The sequence below is a fragment of the Hippocampus guttulatus genome, chromosome 9, assembly GCF_054856545.1.
Source record: "Hippocampus guttulatus isolate MCC_2025c chromosome 9, RoL_Hgut_1.0, whole genome shotgun sequence".
NCBI lineage: Eukaryota > Metazoa > Chordata > Actinopteri > Syngnathiformes > Syngnathidae > Hippocampus > Hippocampus guttulatus.
In genome coordinates, this window is record NC_141269.1 from 7,543,603 (window position 1) to 7,567,769 (window position 24,167).

A 24,167-nucleotide genomic window follows, 5' to 3' on the forward strand; every position below is an offset into this window, starting at 1 on the left:
CCGTATGTTTATCTTTCTGACCTAAGGTTATCTCCTCTTCTGACCATTTAATTCGCGCAAGAGGAAATGACATCACGTGTCCCTGAAACACACGCACACAAACGCGCGCGCTTCCCTCCTTCCGGGTTACGTCAACCTGATTGTTTCCCCACCCGCGCGAGCACTTCCTCTTTCTCTCTCGAGGGTTTTGTGATCCAAATTAGTCAGCTTCCCAGCGAGATCTCATCAAAGCGTCGCAAAAGGAACGCTGGGAAGTGCGTGGCGGCGAAGTTCAACGTGAAACGTTCACGATGTTCTATCGTAGGGATTCGGGATGCCGGATTTTGACACATTTGACATTTTGACAATACAGGTTGTCATCATTCATCTTAAAATCGCAAAGTCACCATCACAAACTGTACAAAAACCGATTCCATGATTTGGATGCATTGCAAAGGACATAAACGATGCGCCGACCAGCACGAGGATGCCTTGAGACGACAGACGCTGACGACGATCGGCTCTTCTCGTGTATATTGGATGTCTTATCTTGACAGACATGCCTGCAGACAGTCCATCAAACAGCGTTTTATCTTCTCCGGAAACATCTCCGCTGACGTGCGGCTGTGCTGTAAAAAGCTCCTCCTGATAACAATTGTGATAATCGGAACAAACGGCTGCGTTTCCTTGTTTTCTTTTCGTCAAATATTTTGTAGGATTTAAGAGATATCCCTTTATTTGTCCCGCAATGGGGAAATTACAGATTATGTGTGTGAATATTACCTTTCATGTGTGATTGCAATTAGAGTCCTGTAATTAGTAGAAAGCTGATATGTTTTGGGGTACATTAATATTATAAAAATGGCATGACCCCAAGCCCCCTCACCATAAATGTTTTAAAATGAAAGGGAAAAAATATATATAAAATGGCTATAAAAGGTTGACACCCTGGCTCAAATGCCAGGTTTTACAATATAAAAAAATGAGACAGATATAACTTACTCTAAAACATTTTAGATCATGACTGTGACGTGTAACCTGTACAAAACATATGAAAATAAAATTAACGTGTTTTCAAGAGGGGCAACAAAAATAAACAATTATGGTAATGTGCTTGCACAAGTGTGCACACCCTCTTTGAAATGGGGATGTGTCTGGGCTTAGAATGAATCAGTCACATTCAAACGCACCCAATTACTTCATGACCTGATGAATCAATGTTCAATTTCGTACGATTACAGCCTGATTAGTTTGTTGTTGACAAAATCTGAAACACCTGTGAAACAAAGGATGATACACGAGATGTAGTGGGAGTCAAATTAATGAATGTATCTCATTTCATTCCGCTGAAGATGTGTTTCACATACAAAATACATTTAACCCGGCTCATATGTCGACCTGAAGTCTTGCGCAAATAAACACATTATCCTTTGCTGCATTTATTTCCCTAATTGTGGAGTCATCACGATGGCAACAAATGGAGCCATTTGTCTCCTCTTTGCCTTGACCTTTTGAAAGTGAAGAGTCGATTATTATTTTTTTGCCTACCCGAAGATCATGAAAGGGCACCTGTGTGCGTGCACACACATACACTTTCTGGCTTGAGAATCGGTTTAGCTCTGCTTGATTGCTTTTATTGAGGGACACACACACACACACACACACACACACAGGAGCATGCGGCCTTGGGCACAGTCCCACTGGAGGTCACCGCGGTCTGTAATGACTCGACTTGTTTCCAACTAGTGAGCACAACAATGCAGCAGGAGCTTTCTCACAGCTCAAGTTGAGACACAATCTCGGGAGGTTCTACCGGAAGTCGTGGAAATGAACATGGAACATTTAGACAACATTTAGAAGGCCTTAATTTCAAAGTGTGGTATTCTTACCATTAGCGGTACGTTGGCTCCCTCGAGGGTCAAGAGTCACTATGCAAATACAGTTCAGTTGTGTTTAACTTTTTAAGTTCAATACAGCCATTAAACGATTTGTGAACATTTAGGTTCAAATTAATTCTTGATGTGAAGTATATTTGATTTGAATCATTATTTAAGTGAGGTTTAATATTTTCCATTATTCAAGCACAATGTTAATGTTTAGTCGGTGCAAAATGATAAAGCCTTTTCACACTTAACTTGGTTTTCTTGGTGTACACCGCGGCCAGGAGCAACGTGCAAAGATTGCAGCGTCATGGAGCAAGTTTGCTCATATTTTACGGTGCTTGCGTAGCAGCCAACCAAAAAGTAACTCACCTTTATAGAGCACTTTATCTTGTTGCTGCTACTTTTTGAGTGTAAGTGTTGCCAAAAATCTAAAGTCAAACCAAAACCAGGGTTAACCTCTGCTAAGGTCTCACATGACATCATGAAGCAACTTTAGTGACTAATGCAAAAAAAAAAAAAAAAAAAAATTGTGGCATAGTCATCTTAGTCATCAATTATTTCTATCATCATTCAAACACAGCTTATGAGGCAATTAGAATAGTTTTTTATCCCTGCTTGTAAATGTCAATGCCCATTGGATTAGGCTACATTTATTTAATAATGGAAGACGATGCTTTTATAACGACCCCAACGAAAAAAACCATTTCAGGTTACGAGATGTCCTCCATCATATCTATGAAATGCATCAAAGCTGCGGTGGAGGCTTGTTGCATCAGATGAATTAAGAGTGATGGTAAAGGATGACTTTTTTTCTTATTTTTTTCTTGCTTGTCTTGGCTGCCTTATTCAAAATGAATACAGAGTGAGCAAGAAGACCGTCACCATCTGTCTTTTGAGGTCAAACAAAGGCGAGTCCGTAACAAGTGGCAGCTGTCACAAGTCGAGTGTGCTTTGCAAACGCGCCACCAGGCGGCAGTGTGACACAGGTGAAGCTGGGCACCCGGCATGCATTGCCAAGCCTTTCGGTTTGTGTGTCGTAGAATTGATTTGCACTATTTCAGCAAGAGAGCAAACATATACTCAAGGAAAAACAAAGAGGCTCGAAGTATCCTTAGCAGGGATGTTACATGATATATTATGAGAAGATTTTCAATTAGAGATTTATATCTTAGATCAATCGAGGCGCACAGACACAAAGACGCATACAAGTACGTCCGCTCGGGGCCTCGTACTCTAAGGGCTTTCCTCTTGCCCAGATGAGGCGTTCGGAAGTTGAGGTTTACATTGAGCATCTGGGGGAAGTCAAAGGTTGAAGAAGTTTCCCACCACTGCTGCACGACCTTTGTCTTTTTAAGACATTTTGCCAAATCCCAGAACCACAGTTAAACCCCACCCCCACCCCTCTCCCTATTCCCACTTTCTTGTATTTTCTCCTGCCTGCCACATTTCATATTCACACACACACACTACATGCAAAAATCCATGTGTTGTCCAGGCAAATGAAAATGCCACAATTTGTCAGTCAATCATGATTTTTTCTCTCGGAAAATATTTTTCACTGCCATTAGCCTTTCTCATCTCAAGGGAAAAAAATGTAGGCTATGGCTCATCAGAGTTTCATTCAGCAAAAAATGGCACCATTTACTCTCATTTGATTTTTTTCTTTATCCAGGCAGGAAAAGGAAAGACGATAACAAATGGGCATTCACTTGGAAAGTTCAAGTCAGACTCTCTGTTAATGATGTTTGGCTTGATAGATGACATGCTGGAGGGACAATAATTGCCGTGTGTACGTGCGTGTGTGTGTGTTGTGGACAGGCAGGCAGATGGTCAGTTGCACCACAGTGCGGCCATCTGTTGACTTGTGCCCACATGAAGGGGCAGCTCGGGGATTCGTGTGTGTGTGTTTGTGTGTGTGTGTGTGCGCGTTCATGCATATACATGTGAAGTGAACATATGCTAAAATAACCAAATGAGATGGCGTGTGTGTCTCTATCATGAGTGGATATTCACCAGCTACTCGGCAGGGTGCAGACAGTAAAACGTTATCTTGATAGGAAATAATGTAAAGTGAATTAATTTGTTCCAGGCTCTTACTGCCGTCATCATAAAGCCAGTATTTATGAACTGCATGTTATAAGTAACATTTACACACATTTGAGAAATGTCAACCGCTGTGAAGGAAAACTGAAAAAAAAAGTGTATGACTCACCCTTTTCAGCGCATACAAAGAAAGTTCTTTAGTCATTTTCATGCTAGTCATTAGCAAAATGAATTACATGTGCCTAATTGTACCCTACGAAGCAGCCAGATGCTTTCTTTTGAGGCAGTAACTTCAATTTTTCATTCATCGTTCATCATCATTCTCTTTCTCGTTGAAATCAGCCATTTTGAGATCACAAGTGTAGCCTAACTATATCTGTGATCCTCTTGTGTAGCGCTTGTGAAGATAAGTGTGGTCAACAACCCTGCTGGAGATGAATTATTATTTTTTTTTTAATTGTCACGTTAATAAAACCATGAAACCTCAAGCCATTGTTTGCACTCTCAAAAACGGCCGAATACGCCAAAAGCACCCCTCACCCCCGCTCAACTGTGAGCCAAACAGCATCCATCCCATATTTTGGAGCTGTAAAAATATATCAGCTCAAAGCCTCCGGTGGCTGGAATATCCAGTATCCTACAGGGTCCTCGCAGGGTTGTCGATACCACGGTGAGAACTGCTAGCAACCAGCGAGAGTTAACCGGTGCTCTTCTGGACCGACCAACGGGCAGCGGACTGGTCTGCGGCATCAAAACCAGAATTTTTTGAATTAGTTCTCTTAACCTAGTATTGAGCCTGCGTCTACTAGGTTTAAAAATCCGCGAATCACCCATGACAGAGGTCCTATTCCAATCATCAAAGACCTTTGGGGTCAGCGCTCAAATGTCACCTTTCCTAATGGCCTTCCCATCTTGGCACAGCATTGATCCCACTTCTTAACTCTGTTTTTTGGGGGTTGGAAAACCCCTCTACATTGAACACGACACCAAAGAGCTCTTTGGCACGTTAGTCGCAAAGCAGCCATGATTATAGTAATTGCACACTCCGGCACATAACCTCCCATTCCAGAAGAAAATCCTCCACTGATGAAAGAACCAAAGAACCATACTCTTTGGCAAGGCACTAAAACTGTGTACAATAACCTTCACAACCCAACTAAACCGAACTGTACGACTCTTAGAAGAGTTGTTCTGGGGTCAACTGAAGGAACATGACCGATGAGATGACCTCTCTTGTCTTTGGACATGGAAGCTTTTGTGCATCAGAAGTGGGTCACCGGGGATGGTCCGAGAAGGCGTGCAGACTTGCGCTTCTCTGTTGTTCGTCGCAACTAACTCTCAACTAATCCAGGAAGGGGCCACGGATTCCCCAGAAGGCCGATCCCCTGGAGTCGCCGTGTTTACTCTTCATCAGGGAAGGAATTCGCTGCACAACGTCAGAAATAGTGAGGACACGGTGGCGTAGGCGCATCGGTGTCAGCCCAGTCAGCAGCTGTCGTGAAGATATCAGGAGGTCTGATCAGATTTGTGTCTTTGGTTCAAGACAAGTGGAAGCGCAATGGAGACAGTGGAGGCGGCTTCTTCTTGCAGCGAGACACACAGCAATAATGAAATAGAAACCCTATGTGAGTACCTGTTTATCTGTGAGAAAGTGAATATGATGTTTTTTGGGGCGGGGGGGTTGAGAAAATCTGCTCATGTGGATTAGATAAGTACACACGCACTCTGTGTCTTGGTATGGCCTTGGCACTCCCTCTCAGTATGCAGGACGGTCCAGCTGGGAAAGCTTTGCCGGGTTAAAGTGGATATAAGGGAAACGCTGAGGGTGAACACTTCCTTAAAAACAAACAGTCGTGCCCCGTAGTCTGCTTGCTTTATCCTCTTTGAGGTCATCATTATAGAAAGGTACATTTTATTTTCTGTTAACGCAGCAAAATAAGGTGAGACGGCGGCAGTATAAGTACCTGAGTTGTTGTCGCCTTGGGGTCACAAATTTGCGATGCTCATATTCCACTGCCACTTGTGAAGGATACCAAAAGTAGAAATGTATGTAATGCAGTTGATTATTACCGGTACTTTTTTTTTTTTTTTTTTTGCAGCTCTCAACGTAACGTTGCCGAAAAAAGCAGGACGGGGTTATTCTGATACCCATGACATGATGACAACTTTGAGAACAAAACCAAAATGTTTGGTGAATACACAAACATCTTGTGAAAGGTCAAGAGATACGAACACGAACAACCTCTTTTATTGAGTTTCTCCAAATGTGCCACATCGGAGTTCTGACATTTGTATTATATTGCCGCAACCGTGTTTGTACTTTTGTGTTGCGTGTTAAAAGTTCACTGTCCTGTCTTCAGACTGTTTGCCTTGGCACATATAGACAAAAAAAACGTTCTCTCACGTTGATTTCAACTGACAGTTAAGTCTTTAATTAAGCTAAAGTGGATTTTTGGGAGTGTGGGAGGAAGACAAAGAGAAACCCACTGAAGCATGAGGAGAACTCAGAACAGCGACACAGAAAAAAAATTGGTTGTGAGAAAGGGGCTCACTGGATGTTGCCGCCTTGTTCTTCGTTGAGATCATTGCCAAGTTACCTTGCGTGACACTACTCAGCTGTCATACGAGTCACACAACTGAACTGACATGGATGACAAGTCAAATGCAGGATTTATCATCCGTACTAATATGAAAGGAAATAGCGGACATCCGAAACCAGGGTGTGATGTTTAACTCATTCAGTACCAGCCAATTCTGGACCAAGTCTGAAAAGACGTTTAAAAACGTCTTTGGGAGTGAATGAGTTAACAACCGACGTTCACCTATCCCACTGTGTTGTAAACAAAAGCAATTGTCGCTGTCCGTCGTCCGACGTCACAGCAAAGGGTACAGATGTCCACTTCAAAGTTGAGAGATTCTCAGTTTGGATCTTGGCCTCGCTGTGCGGTCCAACGTTCCAGAACCATGTATGTCAGTTTTACTGTTTTCTGTATTCTGTCCGTAGGTGTGAATGTGAGCGTGAATGGGAGGTTGTTTATAGGCAGAGAGTGATGAAGCCTCTTTGGGGTGTTGAGATATGAACCATCCTCACTCCTCACACACATGCTGTCTCCATTTGCGCCACAGGGGAGCACCACAGCCTCGGCGAAAAAGACACACAACAGGAAGTCTCTGACAGGTTTTGCTCTCTTCCCTGGAGATATGCACGGCGAGCCAGATGTTTCTCCTCTTTCCTCCATCTCCATTTCTGCACCTCACCCTTCCAACCTTTCCCAGCGGTTCCGCCTACCTCTCTCTATTTTTTTTTTCCAACCCCTGACCTCTCACGCAGGAAGTGTTACCGTGTCGCTCAAGCGGCTGTGTCATCGAAGTGATTCGTGTTAATCACCTCCATGTGCGCCGCGCTCCGATCGGTTTTTCAGCGCGCGGCCAATCACGGTGCTTCTTCGGCATCCAAAAGCACATTCGTCTTTCTGCGAGAAAATATTTCTTATGTTGTGGAGCAAGGAGAGAGCAGATTGCTTCCTTTTCCAAACATTTGACTCCTGCTTGACATTTGTCAATGGAAAATGGAGAGCCATCGCTTCTTGCCATCTGCGAGCGCTTTTCCCACTCACGAGGTTAACCACCGAGCCTGTATTCAAATTCAATGTACTTACCATTAATTAGTTCAGAGCTATGCTTTTTAGCCTCGTACCAGCACTTCATAAAATAACTGTGACACGTTTGATCTTTAGTTCCCACAAAGAAATAGTAAGGTCAAACATCACTGGTCATGAGTTTCATACTAATAATTGTTTCCTGAAAGCTTCAATGGAAAATATCAACCTTGTTGAAAAAGAGATGTACTGTGGGAATGTCATATTTGAACGCCACAACTCAAAAGGTTCAGTCTTGCCGGAAATTCACATGTTCACTGCCTTGCTGGCTCAGTAGGCACAGTTATGTCCAGAAGTATTTGGACACTGGCCGACAGTTCTTATGGCCTTAATGAGCCATAATGGATTTCAAATGATGCCATTAACACACGATAAAGAGAAGACAGACATTTTATTTATGGTACCTTCATTTTCAGGGCTCCAAAAGTCATTCACTTTTAAGTTCTTCAGCGAACAGCGTTGCTCGAGAGCAGGGGGTCAAACTCATTTTGGAGTTACGTCTTCCCTCGGAGGGCCATTAGGACAGTGAAACCACAAAATAATGATTTGTACACAACTCATTAATAGATGACTAGTTTTGAAATCAGTCAAGCTAATTATAATAGTTTGTTCAATTATTGTTCAAGTGAGTCTAAACAGGATAACAAAATTATTTCCAAATCTCAACGTTATTTATTACACATGACAATTTGACATTTCGGTACAGATTTTAGCAAGTTGACACACATGATTTGCTTTCACGGGCCACATAAAATCACCTGGCGGGCCGAATTTGGCCCCCCGGGCCTTGTGTTTGACACTGGTGCTCAAGAGGTTTAGCTTTTGAGATACATTCAATCTGCCTTCGAATAGTCTTGAGTTGCCTTTGCAGTTTGGGTTTTTATTCATCTGCCCTGTGACCTTATCTTTTTTTGTGTGTGTGAGTGTGTTTGCAGAATATAGCCTTAAAGTTAGTGCTTTGTTCAAGCAAACAGCACGAGAAATGCTCGCTAATAATACAGACCACTGAAGTAGGTCATCAAACAGAATGCTTTGAAAAGGATTTTAACTTGACACAGCCCTCCACAACACACACACACACACACACACACACAAATAAATAAACACAATGAAAAGCAGCTACTACAGTCTTGTGGCTGCAAGTTTCATTAGTGCGCTATGTAGATGCACATAATGTATACTCAATCACACAGAAACCACAACCAAGTGTGAACAAGATTCAGGGCAACGCTGACAGGAAGGAAACATTTGTGCTGAATGTTGTGAAAACTGCTCACAATTGTGTTTTTGAGCAAATGGGGCCGGGGCGGAGCTTACCCACTGAGACAAAATAATCAAATATCTAAATTTTGCTGCAAGAACCATAAACTTGTATTTAATCTTTTAGTAAGTATCTGACAAATGTTTGCCATGAAGTCATGTTTGCATTTTGGGGTGAACAACCACACAGGAAGAAGAGCTGACCAATGGAGATTTAGGGTTTGGAAACACTACTTAATATTTCCTGTTGGTTTTGACTCTAAAGAAGCTTTAATCCTTTACATTTCGACATGTCCTTCATGTTCTCACACACACGCGCGCGCGCGCGCACACACACACACACACACACACACACACACACACACACACACACACACACACACACACACACACAGTCTACTGGGGGAAAGAAACTGTTTTCAGTTCTCTCATCTCACGGGATGAATATATCTTTTGTGTAGTATCTGTGGCGTGCATTTGTCAAAATACCCCAAAGAATCAAGACTTGAACACAGAGTTTTACAGCACATTTCTTGCTATGATGAAAAATATCTTGTTTTAGGGACAGAGTCTTTACTTTACTTGGTTGTTGAATTTCAAACCAGATGGATGGGCAGGAGCTCCAGAGATCCCACTTCTGGTATACAAACATTAAATAAGTCAAATTTACATAACAAATACGGTTGTGTCACTTGAAGCGTGTTTTGAAAGGAAACACCTTCGGAGATTTGACTTTCCGACTCGTGATGACGCCCAGGTGGAAGTCTCTGACAGCCCAAAACATACAGTAGATCGCGCAAGCAATAATAGATGATTAAAAGCTAAAATTTCGATTCTTGGAGGAATTGGATGTGAATTCTGAAATACTGAATGAAAAATATATAGGTGGAATGATCCTAAATGTTATGGAATAATGAGGAATGACAATGATGAACAGCGTGCGATATGTTGGTAATAAGCAAGAAACTATTTTGAAACGTCTCAATTGGAATGTTGCTCGACGTAACGGAGGAAAAGTACCTTTTCTTCTTGCAAAACTAGTCACGTGAAAGAAAAATCAATGTTGCATTGAAACTACTATGACAACAACAATTTATCCCAAAAAAATAATGAAGTAAATGTCGCACGTTACGACCAACCTTTGCATTTTTCCAATATAAAATATGTCTTGGCTTCTTCTTGTGTTCGAACCTCAAAACCAAATCGTAAAAACAGACGCGCACAAGTTTGAGATAGACAACAGATAAACACACACAGCAGTAACGGCAAGTCAAACATCCACCATTGTCCTGAATAAATAAGCACACTCTTGGCGTCCTGTCTTGTGATTAATGTAAAACGTACACACATGATTTGAGTCCCACAATGTTCCCCATTCACCTTCGCTTGAATGAGGGGGCGGGGTGCTTGTGTGGAGCGTGCAAAGTTTTCCCGGCCACTGCTTGGAATGGAGGTCACATGACTCTGTGGGTGGGCGGGGCTAGTCGCCGCGACACTGCAGGCTCACCAGCTGGAGCTTGTGATTGAGGAGTGTGTGCACCACAGAGTGGGAGAGAAGAACAAGAAGGAGGAGAAGAAGGGGCTTAGGTGAGTTGAAGTCGTTCATGTCTCACCTTGTGCTTTTCCGTCTTTCAAGCATGGGGGGGGGGGGGTTCTTTGAATAAGATGGAGGAAGAAAGAGAAACGGAGTGTAGTTGATTGTTTGCTTTGAGGTGTTCCAGTGGGCTTGTCAGGTCTCTACTATGGTGGTGAAGCTGAGCTTGTGTTTGGCAGGAGATCAGTAAAACTAAAAGTCTCATGTTTCGCCTTGCTCGCCAGCCCATTGTGTATGCGTGAGAAAGAAAGATGTTTGAGGGGGGGTCATCACTACCAGCACTCTTCCCACACACTCTCTACCCCATTTCCCCACCCCCTCCTTTATCACTCCCTCCTATTGTGTCTTGCACATGCATGGGTAATCAATGTTTTTCCCTGGGAGGAACACTGTTGCTTCTCGGGCTCCACGGTTGTGCTGGGGTCCAAAGTTTGATCCTTGTAAGTGATGGAACCACATGCAAAGGCTGGTTTTCTCCTCTGGTAGTTGGTGGCAAAGTTCAGGAAGAGTTGACTGGTTCAAACTGTGTTGCGCAGCAGGAACTCCTCCCACCAGTTGCTTGTTCCTAATAGAACTCCATTAGGTTGCTGTTATTCTCCTTTAAGCTTTGAGCTCATCCAGCGTCGTGCGTTGCCACATTCTTCCTTGTTTTGTGCGCTCATGGTCAAGCCACAATTGAAATTGGGAATATTGTGGATGTGGGGGCTCAAATCACGTGTGTGCTTTGCACGAATCACAAGACAGGACAGGAAGCTTGCTCTTTTTTTCCACAGCACAAGAGCTGATTTTGTTTTTGACTTGTGTACTGAAAAAATAAATGACTTAAACTGTCCCTGCGGCCTCCAAGCCACATGCATTTCTGTTTGGCATTTCTCATTGCAGTGTGATCATGGGCATCAGTTGAAGCCAATCGGCCACTGTTTTGCATTGTGGTCATCGGATCAGCTCACTGTTTGTAAATAACTTGACTCCTAATTCATTAGGCTAGTTTGAAACCCGCATGCGTTTAACAGTGTTTACGGCTTGGGTGAAAGGGCGTATATTATGGCACAGATCTTAGTCTCGGCGCATAATGAGCAAAATAAGCCCACATGCTAAAATTAGCCTACCTCGTTGCTTCGGAGATGACAGGATTCTACTCCACAGTCTCCAGTTTACTTCAGCAGTCTGTTAACTTGCTGCCCTCAGTCTCCTGTAAAGCAAATGGGGGCGATATTGTTTCATTTTAAGGATACAAAGTAAGACTTGACCAAACGATGATCATGGCAACTCCAAGAGACTTTGAATCGCTCCTCTTTCATCTATAACCGCTTCAAACAACAAAGTGTATGTACGAAGGAGGGGAGAGGGAATGTTGGTTTGTTATGATTGAAATATTGTTTAAGTCCCCTTCCTCTTGTCAGCTGACTCCTTAGTCTAACAAGTTCTCAGGTGTAGATGGAAAGTAGGTGTGTTAAATTTGGTGTTACCGCCTTCACGCTCTCTCATACCTGTTACCGCAAGTTCATTTTGTCCGTTTCTGAACGGATATTAAACTCGCTATTTATTCATTTTTTTATCGTAGCTAAAGTGGTCAGAAAAGTAGCAAAATTGCTAATTTGGTGACACAGAAAAAAAAAATCCATATAATTGGCGTCCACTGAAATGCATTGAGGGGGGGGGGGACAATTGAACACTCAAAATTCTCCCAAAAATACTGATAAACATTCAATACTTTCAAGAGTTAATACGGGTGATCGATTCTTGTAGGAGAAAAGTGTCAAGATAGAAACATCTGTTTCTCCTCAGACTTGCAGTTTGAACGCATTTGGTGGAAATGCGTAATTTGAGATGATTTTCATTTGCCATTAACTACTTTGGCCAGGCTACTACATATATTGAAATCATTCCTCCAAGTCCTGAGGCAGTTTTCCACTCACTAAACCTTACGACCCCTCATTTATTATCCTCAGAGCCGTAAAGGAACCCAGTTGATCAATGCGAGGATGCATGCAGCCGTTTTCTACGGCGCTCATCCTCATTAGGGGCTTGGGTAACTGGAGCCTAACGCAAGTCAAACGCAGGTCGTTGCGAATAACACACTGCCATCAAGTCTGCAGTCTTGGCCCAACTTTTTTTTTCTTATGCATTTTCGATTTTGATTTGCAGATAGTATTTTCCAACACTGATGACAGCTGTGAGGTGAAAGGACATCCCTAGAGTCACACCTATCTTTTGTGAGTCACCTTGGGGAAAAATGCGGCGTGTGATAATGGGGCCATGTTGGATATCTTGAACGGAATGAGCACTTTGCACAAAACGCCGACGTTTGTGAAAGGAATACTTTGCATTCACGTTATTAATGAAAAGTGTACAACCTCAGCATGGTGCCTTGTTTTGTTTTTTTGGGGGGGGGGTGGATTTTGAAGCTATTTCTTAAATGATTACATATTATTTCATTGTAATGGCTACCGTGAGACCTTTAGGAACTGTACAAGCAATATTTTAAGTAACACTTAACACTGTTAATCGTTCTTGCGGTTTCAAAAGAAGTGATCCAATGCTATGAGCAAAACACAAAACAAAAGTCGTGGGGGGTGCTGGAGCCTATCGCAGCTGTCTTCGGGCAGTAGGCGGGGGACACCCCGAACCGGTTGCCGGCCAATCGCAGGGCATACAGAGACGAACAACGATCCGCACTCACACAAACCTAGGGACAATTTGGAGTTTTCAATCAGCTTGCCATGCATGTTTTTGGAATGCGGGAGGAAACCGTAATACCCGGAGAAAACCCACACAGGCCTGGGGAGAACATGCAAACTCCATACAGGGAGACCGAAGCTGGGATTAAACCCGGTACCTCTGCACTGTGAGGTCGACGCACTAACCACTGGTTCACCGGGTCGCCCTCAGCAAAACACAAACATGATAAAAGTGTCAACTTTGCCGTTGCTTTAGTAACGAAGGATGACTGAGAGGGAATGGGTCTTTTCACTGATGCTCCTCCCCGTATCAGCACTTTGAAAGTTCCGACTGTGCATAAATAGTGTCAAGTGTCAAAATAAATTCCCACTGAAAACTGTAAAATGGCACCTCTAGTCAAGGCTGGTCCTTCCCTTCGAGTAAGTCCACAAAAGGTAATCCTTTCGATGCTTGCAAACATGAGCAAGGCTGATATTTTTTTCATGAGCTGTCATACATGACAGTGGTTCAAACTTCAGAGTTTGTTGCACATTTGTAATCCATCTTCTGCTTGCAAAATTTACTTTACACCAACGGCATTTGACTTCAGAGGTTCCACTGTAAATTTCTTGCAATGTTTAAAAAAAATGCTTCCCGAGGCTGCAAAAATACAATTGATTGCCTATGCGGTTATTTTGAATTGACATCCATTTGAAGCCCGGTTGTGCGCGGGTTCCGTTATGATGAAGACTAACCTCCTCCAAGCCCTGACAGCTTTTTCTACTTTACACTTGATGTTTATGTGATTTAATGTGCACTACTGCTGCGTTAGGTCTCAGCTATTTGTCATTTAGTCATTCCGCTTCTGGCTGTACCCAGTGACTCCCCTTTCCATGTGTCTCCCATATGGATAGCCGTCGTCAAGAGAGTCTCCATCACTGCACCACTGAGACGTCACGGCGGCGTTGGCCTTTGCTTTGTCCGTCTCTCAGGGGCCGTTTACATGAATAATGGGAAAACCCAATGTTGTTTAGTTCATTTGTTTGTAAATCACCAATGTTTTGACGGTAATGCATATTTGAGAATGCCTCTGAAAGGTTTGATTTACACTACAAAGTGTGGAACCAATGTTTTTTTTTTCTTTTTTTTTTTTTTTGCGCTGTTGAGCACAATTTTGATATGCGAAAACGCACCGTGAGCTTACCGGTACATTATGTGGCTGAATCTGGTTTAGAGGCCCAAATTCTGAGTGCATCTTGCCACGGTTCTGCCGCTTCGGGGACGACACAACGTCGTGCCTTGATGAACGCAATTTTCAGTTTTTAGTCTTACGTGCATTGAATAACAACAATGATGGTGAAATAAGTATATAAGTATAAGATATCCTTTATTTGTCCCCCACTGGGGAAATTTACAGTCTACAGCAGTTACAAATAATGCGGTTGGATTGACTTTAAATCAATGGGAAGGGAACCCCAAACCCCGGATTTTCTATTGCTTCATAGTTATTTGTTATTGTTTGCTTCTGTGTTGTTACTGCTTGGTGTTGATACATGTGGAGCAATTCATATGCATGTTGCAGGGGTCTCCTCGAAATGGACGTGGAAACTGGACACTGGCATCAAATCGGAGGTCCTTGGACATACAGATTGACAGCCAAAGTGCAAGTTTTTAAAAATGACATGGTATCGTTATCGCTAGAATCAGTCTTTGGAAAATAGATGAAATAAACATCACATCAGACTTTGTTTTTACATAAACAGCATCTGTATACAATACAAACATCCGTTCATTCAGGGGTTATTTTAGGCTTTTATTGTACGTCGTCATCCTATGTCCTTTGTGGACACCTCCATCCACAGCTACCCGACTGAACTTTTGCGGGACGGGTCATTAGCCGTGCTCTCTCTGGGAGAAAAGCCCAATTGCAACACCCCGTCAGGCCATCCGCTTTGTTCTACGTCACTCCCAGAGGGGTGAAACCTCTCGGTGGGCCAGCACGTTGCTGAAAGATGAAAAGGGTCATCAGGAGCATTCGTCAGAGCTTTTCTGAAGCGCCGATGTCTGTCTGCGCCAGCTGTGGCTGTCATCGGCAGGGCCCCCTCTTAGCTAGCGTGGTATTGAGGAACGCGTCAGGATTTTAAGTGGCATGTTCTTGTGCATTTGATAGCACAGATTTGGATTTGAGCGACATCATGGCTGTGCTTTAGAACCACGCATCTGTGAGGCAGAATTTCAGCACCCCCCCCCCCCCCCCCCTACCCCTGACACCCCTCTGATCATTTTGCCAAGGCCCAATTGTCAAAAGATTCCATTTCCCCCTTCATGATCTCGGATCCACAATCGGACAACCTGTTGAACGTTTCCGATTGTAAATCCTTGTGGGTGTGGTCAACAGCGTTGGGCCGAGCCCGGGACTCCGTGATTGTGACATGAAAGGGAAGGAAAGCCAATTAGGAAGTGAACTGAAACTCACACTGTTGCCAGACACAAATAAAGGAGTAACTGGTTATGTTGTTTGTTTTATACATGTCTCAGCGCAATAAAAATGACATGGAGAAGAGTTTGCTACTGCAACATCCCGACCAGATAAGCTAACTGTTCGCTATTTTTTGCCGCGAGCATCTTCTATTTCTTCTCCTGCTCTTGTTCTTTAGATTTTCCAGCATTCTGGATGCCTTGTACAACAGGTCAGTTATGGTACTCTGAGGGATGGAGACTCTCTGTGTTATGTCAAAAACACTTTTGTTTGTGGTTGTATTTATTTATTTAAAACACTTTAATAGCTGTTTAAGATGTGTTCCGTGCTTTCGCTCGGCTGGAATCAGGCAGTTGGTCTCAGAGTGCATGGCGACCCGGCACTCCTATTAAAACCATTTTACAAGACATTCAGTTCCAACATGCAAGCCAGTCACTCTCAGATTTAAGAGTGATTCCTTCCAAATTGTACGTGGCCCCAAAAAAATGTAGGTCCCTTCCTGCAAGAGGTGACTCTGACTGGAAAACATTTGAAGATTTTTGGATGTTCACTACCGCTTTCGTGTCAGCAAGTTGGGCCACTTTTCCAAAGCAGCCCATTATGTTTTGTTAAAGACTTTCACCATTTTTTGGCCAAGGTGAATACGCCGTAAATTATCTCGAGTCTTGAGCGGTCTTTCTTTGAAAAAATATGCAGAGTAATACTCTCATGGCCATCTGACAAAGGTCTGCTGTCTTTCTTGTGTGGCTCTTTGACATGTCTTCACATTGAAAAACAAAGAACGTTACTTGCTTGTGAACAACAAAATCAAAAACAATGGGCATTTAATCTGTTTGCACACCTGCTTCGTTTTTTATTTGCAATTAAAAATAACATTCTTTCCTGACAACGTTCGGGAAAATACTCCATAAAACTTTAGAGAGCACTCATTTGTGCATGTTTGAATCCTGTGCTCATATGCAACGGCACATGTTCTCATTAGAATTGAGTGGAAACAAAAAGTTGAACTGCTCTTCTGTTTTTGTGTCTTTGTGTACCAATTTAAATTATTTGTAGTACTAATTTTATTCACATTTTAACATAATATGCATTTTATGTATTTATTTTTATAATATATTTAGAGATGGGGTAGTATACCAATACCAGCATTATTTTAAGGTATCAGAGTTGGTGGAGGCTACTGATACCACCCACCGATACTGAAGGCAAACAAAATCTGACATGAAATCATCCTCTGCTGTACTTGCTGCTATCTTGTGGCAGTTTGAGATATTGGCGAGTCATCATCTGTATCAGAAAGAAAGCTTATGTTCACATTCTGTTTAAAAATGCCTTTTGCGTAACATAATACTGTGTGTGTGTGTGTGTGTGTGTGTGTGTGTGTGTGTTTACTAAGCACCAGGGCTCATTTTATTTCTGCATTTTCTTCTTTCTTTCTGGGCCATCCATCTTTTTTCCTGACCAAGCAGTCAGTAGAATGATCCCGCCCACTTTTTATAGTTCCACCAATTGGCCAATATTGTAAAAGAAAGTTAGGGGAAATATGTGAGGGCAGACCAAGATAAATACAGTACATGTGCACCTACAGGAAAGCAGGAAATTCAGTCAAGGTGAACCCGGGCAAAAATCCAGGGGTTTCCTCTCATGAGAACCATGCTTTTCTTTTTTTTTTTTATTCTAAAAAGCAGACGCTTATATGGGCAGACGGTGTTTAAGGGCTGTCAGTAATCATTAGAGTGGAAGAGCAGAATAAGCAAACCTGCAGGGAGACGCTGAAAGTGGGGGGAAGCATCGTTTTCGCCACGCTATATGAGAAATCCCATTTGAGCAAGAAACAGGTCTATCGTGACAAAAATGAATCCGCCGTGTGTTATTAAACCATTTGCATGCTGTCAAACAGTCCGAGTCACTCCATCATTTGCTCTTCTGTTGTGTGTGATGATCTACACGCCATTGTGCAGGAAGAGGGGGATTCAAAGTTATTGGTGCGATTTTATGTCATCGCAATCGCATCATGCCTCACCACAGCAAACATTCGTCTTCGTGACAGAGCTGTATAAATCATTTAGCATCACGGCATTGGGTTTTACTGGCTAATAAGTTTTGGAGCGCGGGCCCCTAAAGCCATTTGTGTCCCGTCCCCTTCCTGGTTCACAGCGACACTCGAGCCGTACCATTTGTGATTGAGGGGTGAGGTTAATGATTCTGTTGTAAATCGAGCGGAAGGATGAATTCAGTTGCTCTAAAATGGGTCGTGACTATCTCACTTCCTTTTGAGCCCATTTGAACCAAAAAAAAAACATTGCTACCCGATCACATAGGTTTTTTTTTTTTTTTTTTGCTCAGTAAACCAGATGAAAGAATGGTACAGGCTGTACAAAGTACTTGCGCGACCATCGCAACGACTTGGAAGCCTTGAGTAGCATTTGTTTTCAGCTGCTCAACTTGACTTCAATGCATATTGTGGTTATTAAAAACTATTTTGGAACGTGACCGCAACATTTTTTAAAAATAAGCGTGAAAAATATTTTGCTCATTCATCCTCATGTTCCAGTGTCCAGTACTCGTCCACGACCACAAGAAGCAGTTACATCATTTGGGTTAATGACGTGTTGTATCTTCCATGAGTCATTTTTCCTATTTTTCTCCGCTGCTGCTTTTCCTCCCCGAAGGATTTTTGTATTTAAAACTAATGCGCGGGATAAAGATAAGCAGTACAATATATACTTTATGATTTTCTGATAGATGATAATATTAAGTATGTATATTCGGATCTGCCAAAACCTAACCCAAGTTCCATTTTATTAGGGACGAGGGAATGGAATTGTCTTTGATGGGATCTGTCCACTCATGCACAAATCAGAGCTGAAACTCGTCTCCAGCCATCAAACAGCCTCAGCTAAACCTCTTTTAAAGTCACAAGGTGAAGACAAAAATCATCTGATATGATGCTTTTATTGGAAGAAAGCTGTCATGGTCGGAACATCTGCTTTCAGTTGACGCTGTTTTCATTAAGGGAGTTAAATGAAGGAATGTTGGCAGTGGCGCAAATATTTTCGTGTGTTTTATTGCGTGGGGTCAGGTGTTGATGATACAGTGGGCTGGAAAGGAAGTCGTGGAAATAAGATTAATCTGAGCCAGAATCAAACTGCTTCCATTCGAAAGAAAAAGGACCTCTGTAGACGAAAACTTGAAATTGATGGCAGTGTCAAACATGCTTGGGGAGACTTGATGTATGTTTCTGGGAGATGAATCGCGTCAACACCAAAAGCAGCTGGCTTTGCCATGTAGACAGTGGATAGAAAAAGTCTGCACACCCTTGTTTAAACAGTTGTTTGTTTTTGTGATCCAGAAAAACATGACCAAGATAAAGCACTACAACACTTTTAAAACTCATCGCAGCACACACCTTCCACCAATTAAATTGCCTGGGATTAAATAAATGTCCCCCCCCCCCCCCCCCACATACACTTCGAGTACAACAAGGTTTTGTGCTCACACTGCTGTACCGAAGGCAGTAATTGTACATCATGTCCCCCCCCCCCCCCCCCCCCCTCTCGTTTAAAAATAAATAAATAATTGATTTGTAGTTGCACCGTAGTCTCCGAAGTTTCAGATTTGCATGTCGCGCAGTCGTGGTGATATGAGTCACACTTAACGTCTCTGCCCATTTGTCGCACGCTTACTCATCCGGAAAGGCCGCGTGTGTGGCAAAGGTCATTGACGCCGTCGTCTTTGTGTCGCATTAGAACGCTCTAATTAAGACGTGACTCAAGGGACGCCCCTGCAGCCTTGACCCTTCGCAAATACGTTAGGCAGCGGAGGGGTGGTGCTAATCGCCAGCTCATTTCATCCAAGATGAAAATAGTCTTAGCTTTTAGGCGGCAAGAGAGTTGAAATAAAGCAGGTCATGCTTGCTTTCACTGCATGTGTCCATGGTTCTTGTTGTTGTTGATCCATTTGTCCCTGCCAGAGTGTTCGCTCTATTCTTAGAAGCACAAATCTATGACTACAGATGGTCACGGTGTCCAGGAGGCTGCTTGGCCGCGGACCTGAACCGTATCCGTTCAGCTCATTTGCAGCCTCTAGCTCGCTTACGACACTGGGACGAAAAGTCCAGTGAAGGAGTCAGCGAAAATGATCGTGTTGGATAACCCATCACGTTCACTAAAGATAAGTGGATGTCATCCTGTCATATCGGACTGTCTACATTCCTCAGCGAGGGGTCCTTGAGGACAGCGACGTGGCTTGAAATCAGTTCCGGCCCACCATTCAGAGGATTCATGTTACAGCATGGATTAATCGGCATTCCTGAGTGTCAGGGTTGCCTTTTTACTCATGGCTTCAATGCCCTTCCTGACCTGGTCCATTGAAAGATCTTTACCTTCACAAGGCAATTTGTTAGTGGCAGTAACGATAGTGTCATTTTGGCCGTTTGTTTACATAGCAGTGGCCTTTTGGAGCATGAAAAGAGAGCAATGCCTCTCAAAGTGCTTTTTGAAGATCTGTCGGCGTGAACTTAGTTTCAGTCAACAGGGAAATCAACATGGCTGCAGTTATTAAATTTTGTTAGAATCAATGATCCTCTGAGTATCTGGTCAATTTATGAAGTCATCAGGAAAACAATTATTTTTGCATTATGATAGAGTAGTACCAATGCAAAATATGCACATCCGGTGTAGGTATTATTTTTATTTTTCCCACTTTGGGACACTATTCTCATGCTCTACACTGTAGTAACTGTAACGTTAAATGTGTGTGACTTTAAAAAGTAGTGCCTGGTAAGGTGAATGACGTGTGTTTGCTGTTGTTTCGCCTTAGTTAGTTCTGCATTGCAGTCGGCACATTGCACTTTATCTTCTGTGAGAATTTTTCCAAAAGTTTGCTATTTCAGCTCCGTCGTTTCCTGCACTTTTTCCTTCGAGCTCTCTGCCGTTGTTCTAACTTACTTCCTCATACATTGGTTAGTAGGTCTGCAGTAAGATTTACAAATTATTAGTTTTTTGGTGACTTGGTTTGGCCTTAAATCTAATTTTGTGAAAGTTTTAGTATTGCGCATGTCATGTTTTAAATAATATTTTCACAATTCTGTTACTTTCTCAAACAGGGGTGTCCAACGCAATTTTGGTGCCACATTTTAGTTACCGTTTCACTTGGAGGGCCATTATGACTGAAACCATTCAAAGAAGTCAAGAATAAATGTTGATTGAACTATTGTTGAAGTTACTATCATGAAGGGTTTGGTAACAATAAAATGCTTAGACTATCTCTCTTATTTATTACATTTGAGAATTTAAAATTTTGGAAATTTTTAGAAAGGCTCATGGAAGTTGACATGTTTGAGCTGCTTTCGCGAGCCACATAAAATGATGTGGTGGGCCAGATCTAGCCCCCCGGGCCTTGAGTTGGACACCTGCATTCTAAAACTTTCATACAAGTGCAAAGTGAAGATAACCAGTCGAGAAAAATTTGCCAAACGCCCTTTTCATTCCATTGGATCTCTTCTATTCCGGTATAAATATGGTCATCATGTTGCGGCTCGTCTGTGTTTGCTGAGATTTTGGCCAAAGCACAGTGAGGACATTGATGTGGTCAAATCCAGTGGGAGTCGTGAGATGAACAGCGTTGAAAGATACCACGGAGGCTGCACGTAGGTGTGGCGCACCCCTCGTGCATGGTGTGAAACGACAGCGCTTTTGTCTTTTTATTGGTGGAGAAGCTCACGGGGATTGAGTGGAGGGAACCTGAGAACAGCCTTGCTCCGTCTAAGCCTGCACACAGGGTTGCAGCAAGAGATTTTTGGGGCCTCAACGAAAACGCTATTTGATACGACACTAGAATGTTCTTTTGCGGACTCTATGCGGGGGCCCCTCAAATCACTTCGTCAGCAGCCACCAAGACTGCAAATCGGTGCTGTTGCCACGTCCGTCAAACGCTACGGACCCTTCATTTGGTACATCTGCACAATTGAATGAAATTCAAGATCTGTCTTTCAAAAAAAAAAAAGGCTTTTAAAGGATAATACTGCTCACTTTTGATTGACACTGTGAGAGAGTTCTTGATTTAACAATATATTTATTATTGTAGCGGCCGTTTGCAGTCGAGTCGAACTGCACCGTGTCTAAATGACAGCCGTTTCTCATTCCGCTTCTTGGAAAGCCTGTTTATTTCCATTTCAGATCATGCCCTGTTTGTAAGAACAATGCACTTTGTGGGATGGGCGCTCATGTAAAACGTTCCGAATGTTCACTGCCCCAATAGCAACCAGCCTTTTCTGCTGTTGCGCTTGACTTTTGTGTGGTGCGCGTAGCTGAATTGGATGATTGAAGGCTTACAAGTAACAATAAAATTGAATACGATACAATACGCCCTTATTTATACAGCACTTTCACAACAGCTGCACTCACCAGAACATTTAACATCTGAATAACAATAATACAGCAGAGAACATTGTATAACATAAAACATAGAAATAATACAATCGGAACAACTATTCCAACATGGGCCTTGTTAAAAGTGACTCTCGTGTTTTAACAGGTTTAAAACTTCCTGTTTTTTGCGTTTTTTTTTTTTTCTTTATAAGACTGTTGGATGGCGGAACGGAGGCGCTTTTTTTTACAGAGATGACGAAAGTAATCACACTTGGAACCGAAGTAGAAGTACGGGACTGTTAAAAAGTAGAAGTACTGAGTCACCTCCTTCGCTGGAGTCGAAAGAGAGACTCTGAAATGTCCTTGTTTGTGGCTCTTTTACACAATTAATTTGAAGACAAATTGTATTTACAAATAGCATGTCGTCGGTTGTAAGCGAGCTAGTTTTGGTGTCGTTTTTATGCTATGGAGACAATCTACAGTATATTCAGTCAATTTGTTCACTAAGTCACAAAAAAAAATGCCAAGGAAGCTAATGATCTATATATTTTTTTAAAACCCCCACCTGTGAGTTTTTAGATTCAAAGTGGCAGATTTTTTGGTTGCCGTGAGTTACAATTCTCTTAAATGCTTCCATGAATGGGGAATATATTGCGTCTATGAATCTGTTGAGTTGCCGTCAAAGAGCACCATGAGGCCCGTGTCAACCGCAGTTGACTACCTCTTTTTTTTTTTTTTTTTAATGTCACATCATCATCATCCACAGTAGTTGAAAAAACTGACAAACCTATTTTGACCAAGAGTAGAAAGTGTGTGTTTTCAAATGTAGGGAGTAAAAAGTCAGCAGAAAAAGAAATACTCAAGTTTTTTACTTTTATTTATTTCTTTATTTCATTGGGACAGTGCACATTAATCAACACAAGAATAAGCGGTGTAAATGCGCTGGGCTGAGCATAAATGCTAGTTTTCAGCCGTAGTCTAAAATAGCACAGTGAGAACTTTAAGACCACAATGACAGAAATAAAAACCAAATAGGTCGTGAAAGAAACAATACAAAGCAACGTTGATACCTCCAATATATACTTAAATACAGCAATAAAATATTTATACTTCCCACCATTACGTTTTGGTGAACAAAGGACTTGGTGCCATGGCGGTACGTGACAACGCTTTATTCGATTGTTTTAACATGTATTCAGATTCAGAAAACTTTATTTATCCCCGTGGGGCAATTAGAGTTGTGCGGGAGCGGCTTATTATAGAGACAGTCAGAGCAGAGGAAAAGCATAGGATGAGGGTGGGCCTGTAAGCTTAGCACTTGAGGTAGTGGTTCTAGCAACATATACAGTAATATTGTGGGTTTTGCATTCATTTGAATGCATAAAACTGCATACAAGCTGTGTGCTGGTGTCCTTTCAACTTCAGGTGTACCATGCATGCCAGTTTTATTTATGCCTGCGTTTGCACTCAGAGACAACTCTGCGGCTTTTATGCCATTGCACAGGAAGCGTTGGCTCCTCCCACAGACAGTTGCATGTGTTACATACCAGTGTATTTGGCACAGTTTTGCATATTTCACTTGGCCTGTCGCAACAGTGGTCGGGAACTTGCTGCATGCAGCGTTTCTCTTGCTACAGCTCCCCCCCACTCAATAGCGAGGTAAGGCGTCATTTGTAGTTTGCAGCATCCGCCTGTTGAGCTTTCATGGATTTTAAAATGGAGCACACCTGGCACAGGTGGCTTTGGCTGCTGTGTGCAGTAATTTGGTGGATAATTTAGTCAAAGGAAAGCAGACTGGATTGAAGTTGTGAGGTAATAACATAAAAATGAAACTGTCTCGCTTGTAGTTAGGTATGTAAACGTGAGATAGCCATCTCTGGTATGAAAGGCTGCTACTCATCAAATCAATCGTCTCTCCATACTTCCTTCAGGGTCAGAAGTCAGTCTGAGCCACAGCAACATGTCCGACTACACCAAGCCGCACCATCCCAACCCGCCGCACGGCAAAGGGGACAAGGCCCACCACGCCGGCGACTTCGGCTACGTCGGCATCGACGCCATCCTCGAGCAGATGAGGAGGAAGGCCATGAAGCAAGGCTTTGAGCTCAACATCATGGTTGTGGGTGAGTCGAGCGGACACCTTAACACCGTGGTTAGAAATTGAATCATCATTTTAGCTTTGAGAATGGTGGGCAAGTGGTTAGCACATCTAGCCTCACGCTTCTGAGGGTTCCGGCA

The 24,167-nt window shown here is 42.7% G+C and overlaps 1 protein-coding gene across 4 annotated transcripts in view; it reads left to right on the plus strand.

Annotated features, from left to right (window-relative positions):
* The window catches only part of septin9b (septin 9b), a 74,672-nt gene that overhangs the window by 35,764 nt on the left and 14,741 nt on the right, over nucleotides 1-24,167 (plus strand). For all 4 annotated transcript variants that reach the window (XM_086119829.1, XM_086119831.1, XM_086119830.1 and 1 more), the window contains exon 3: nucleotides 23,861-24,052. In XM_086119829.1, coding sequence (XP_085975955.1) covers nucleotides 23,861-24,052 — 192 coding nt within the window. The remainder of the gene's footprint in view (nucleotides 1-23,860; nucleotides 24,053-24,167) is intronic.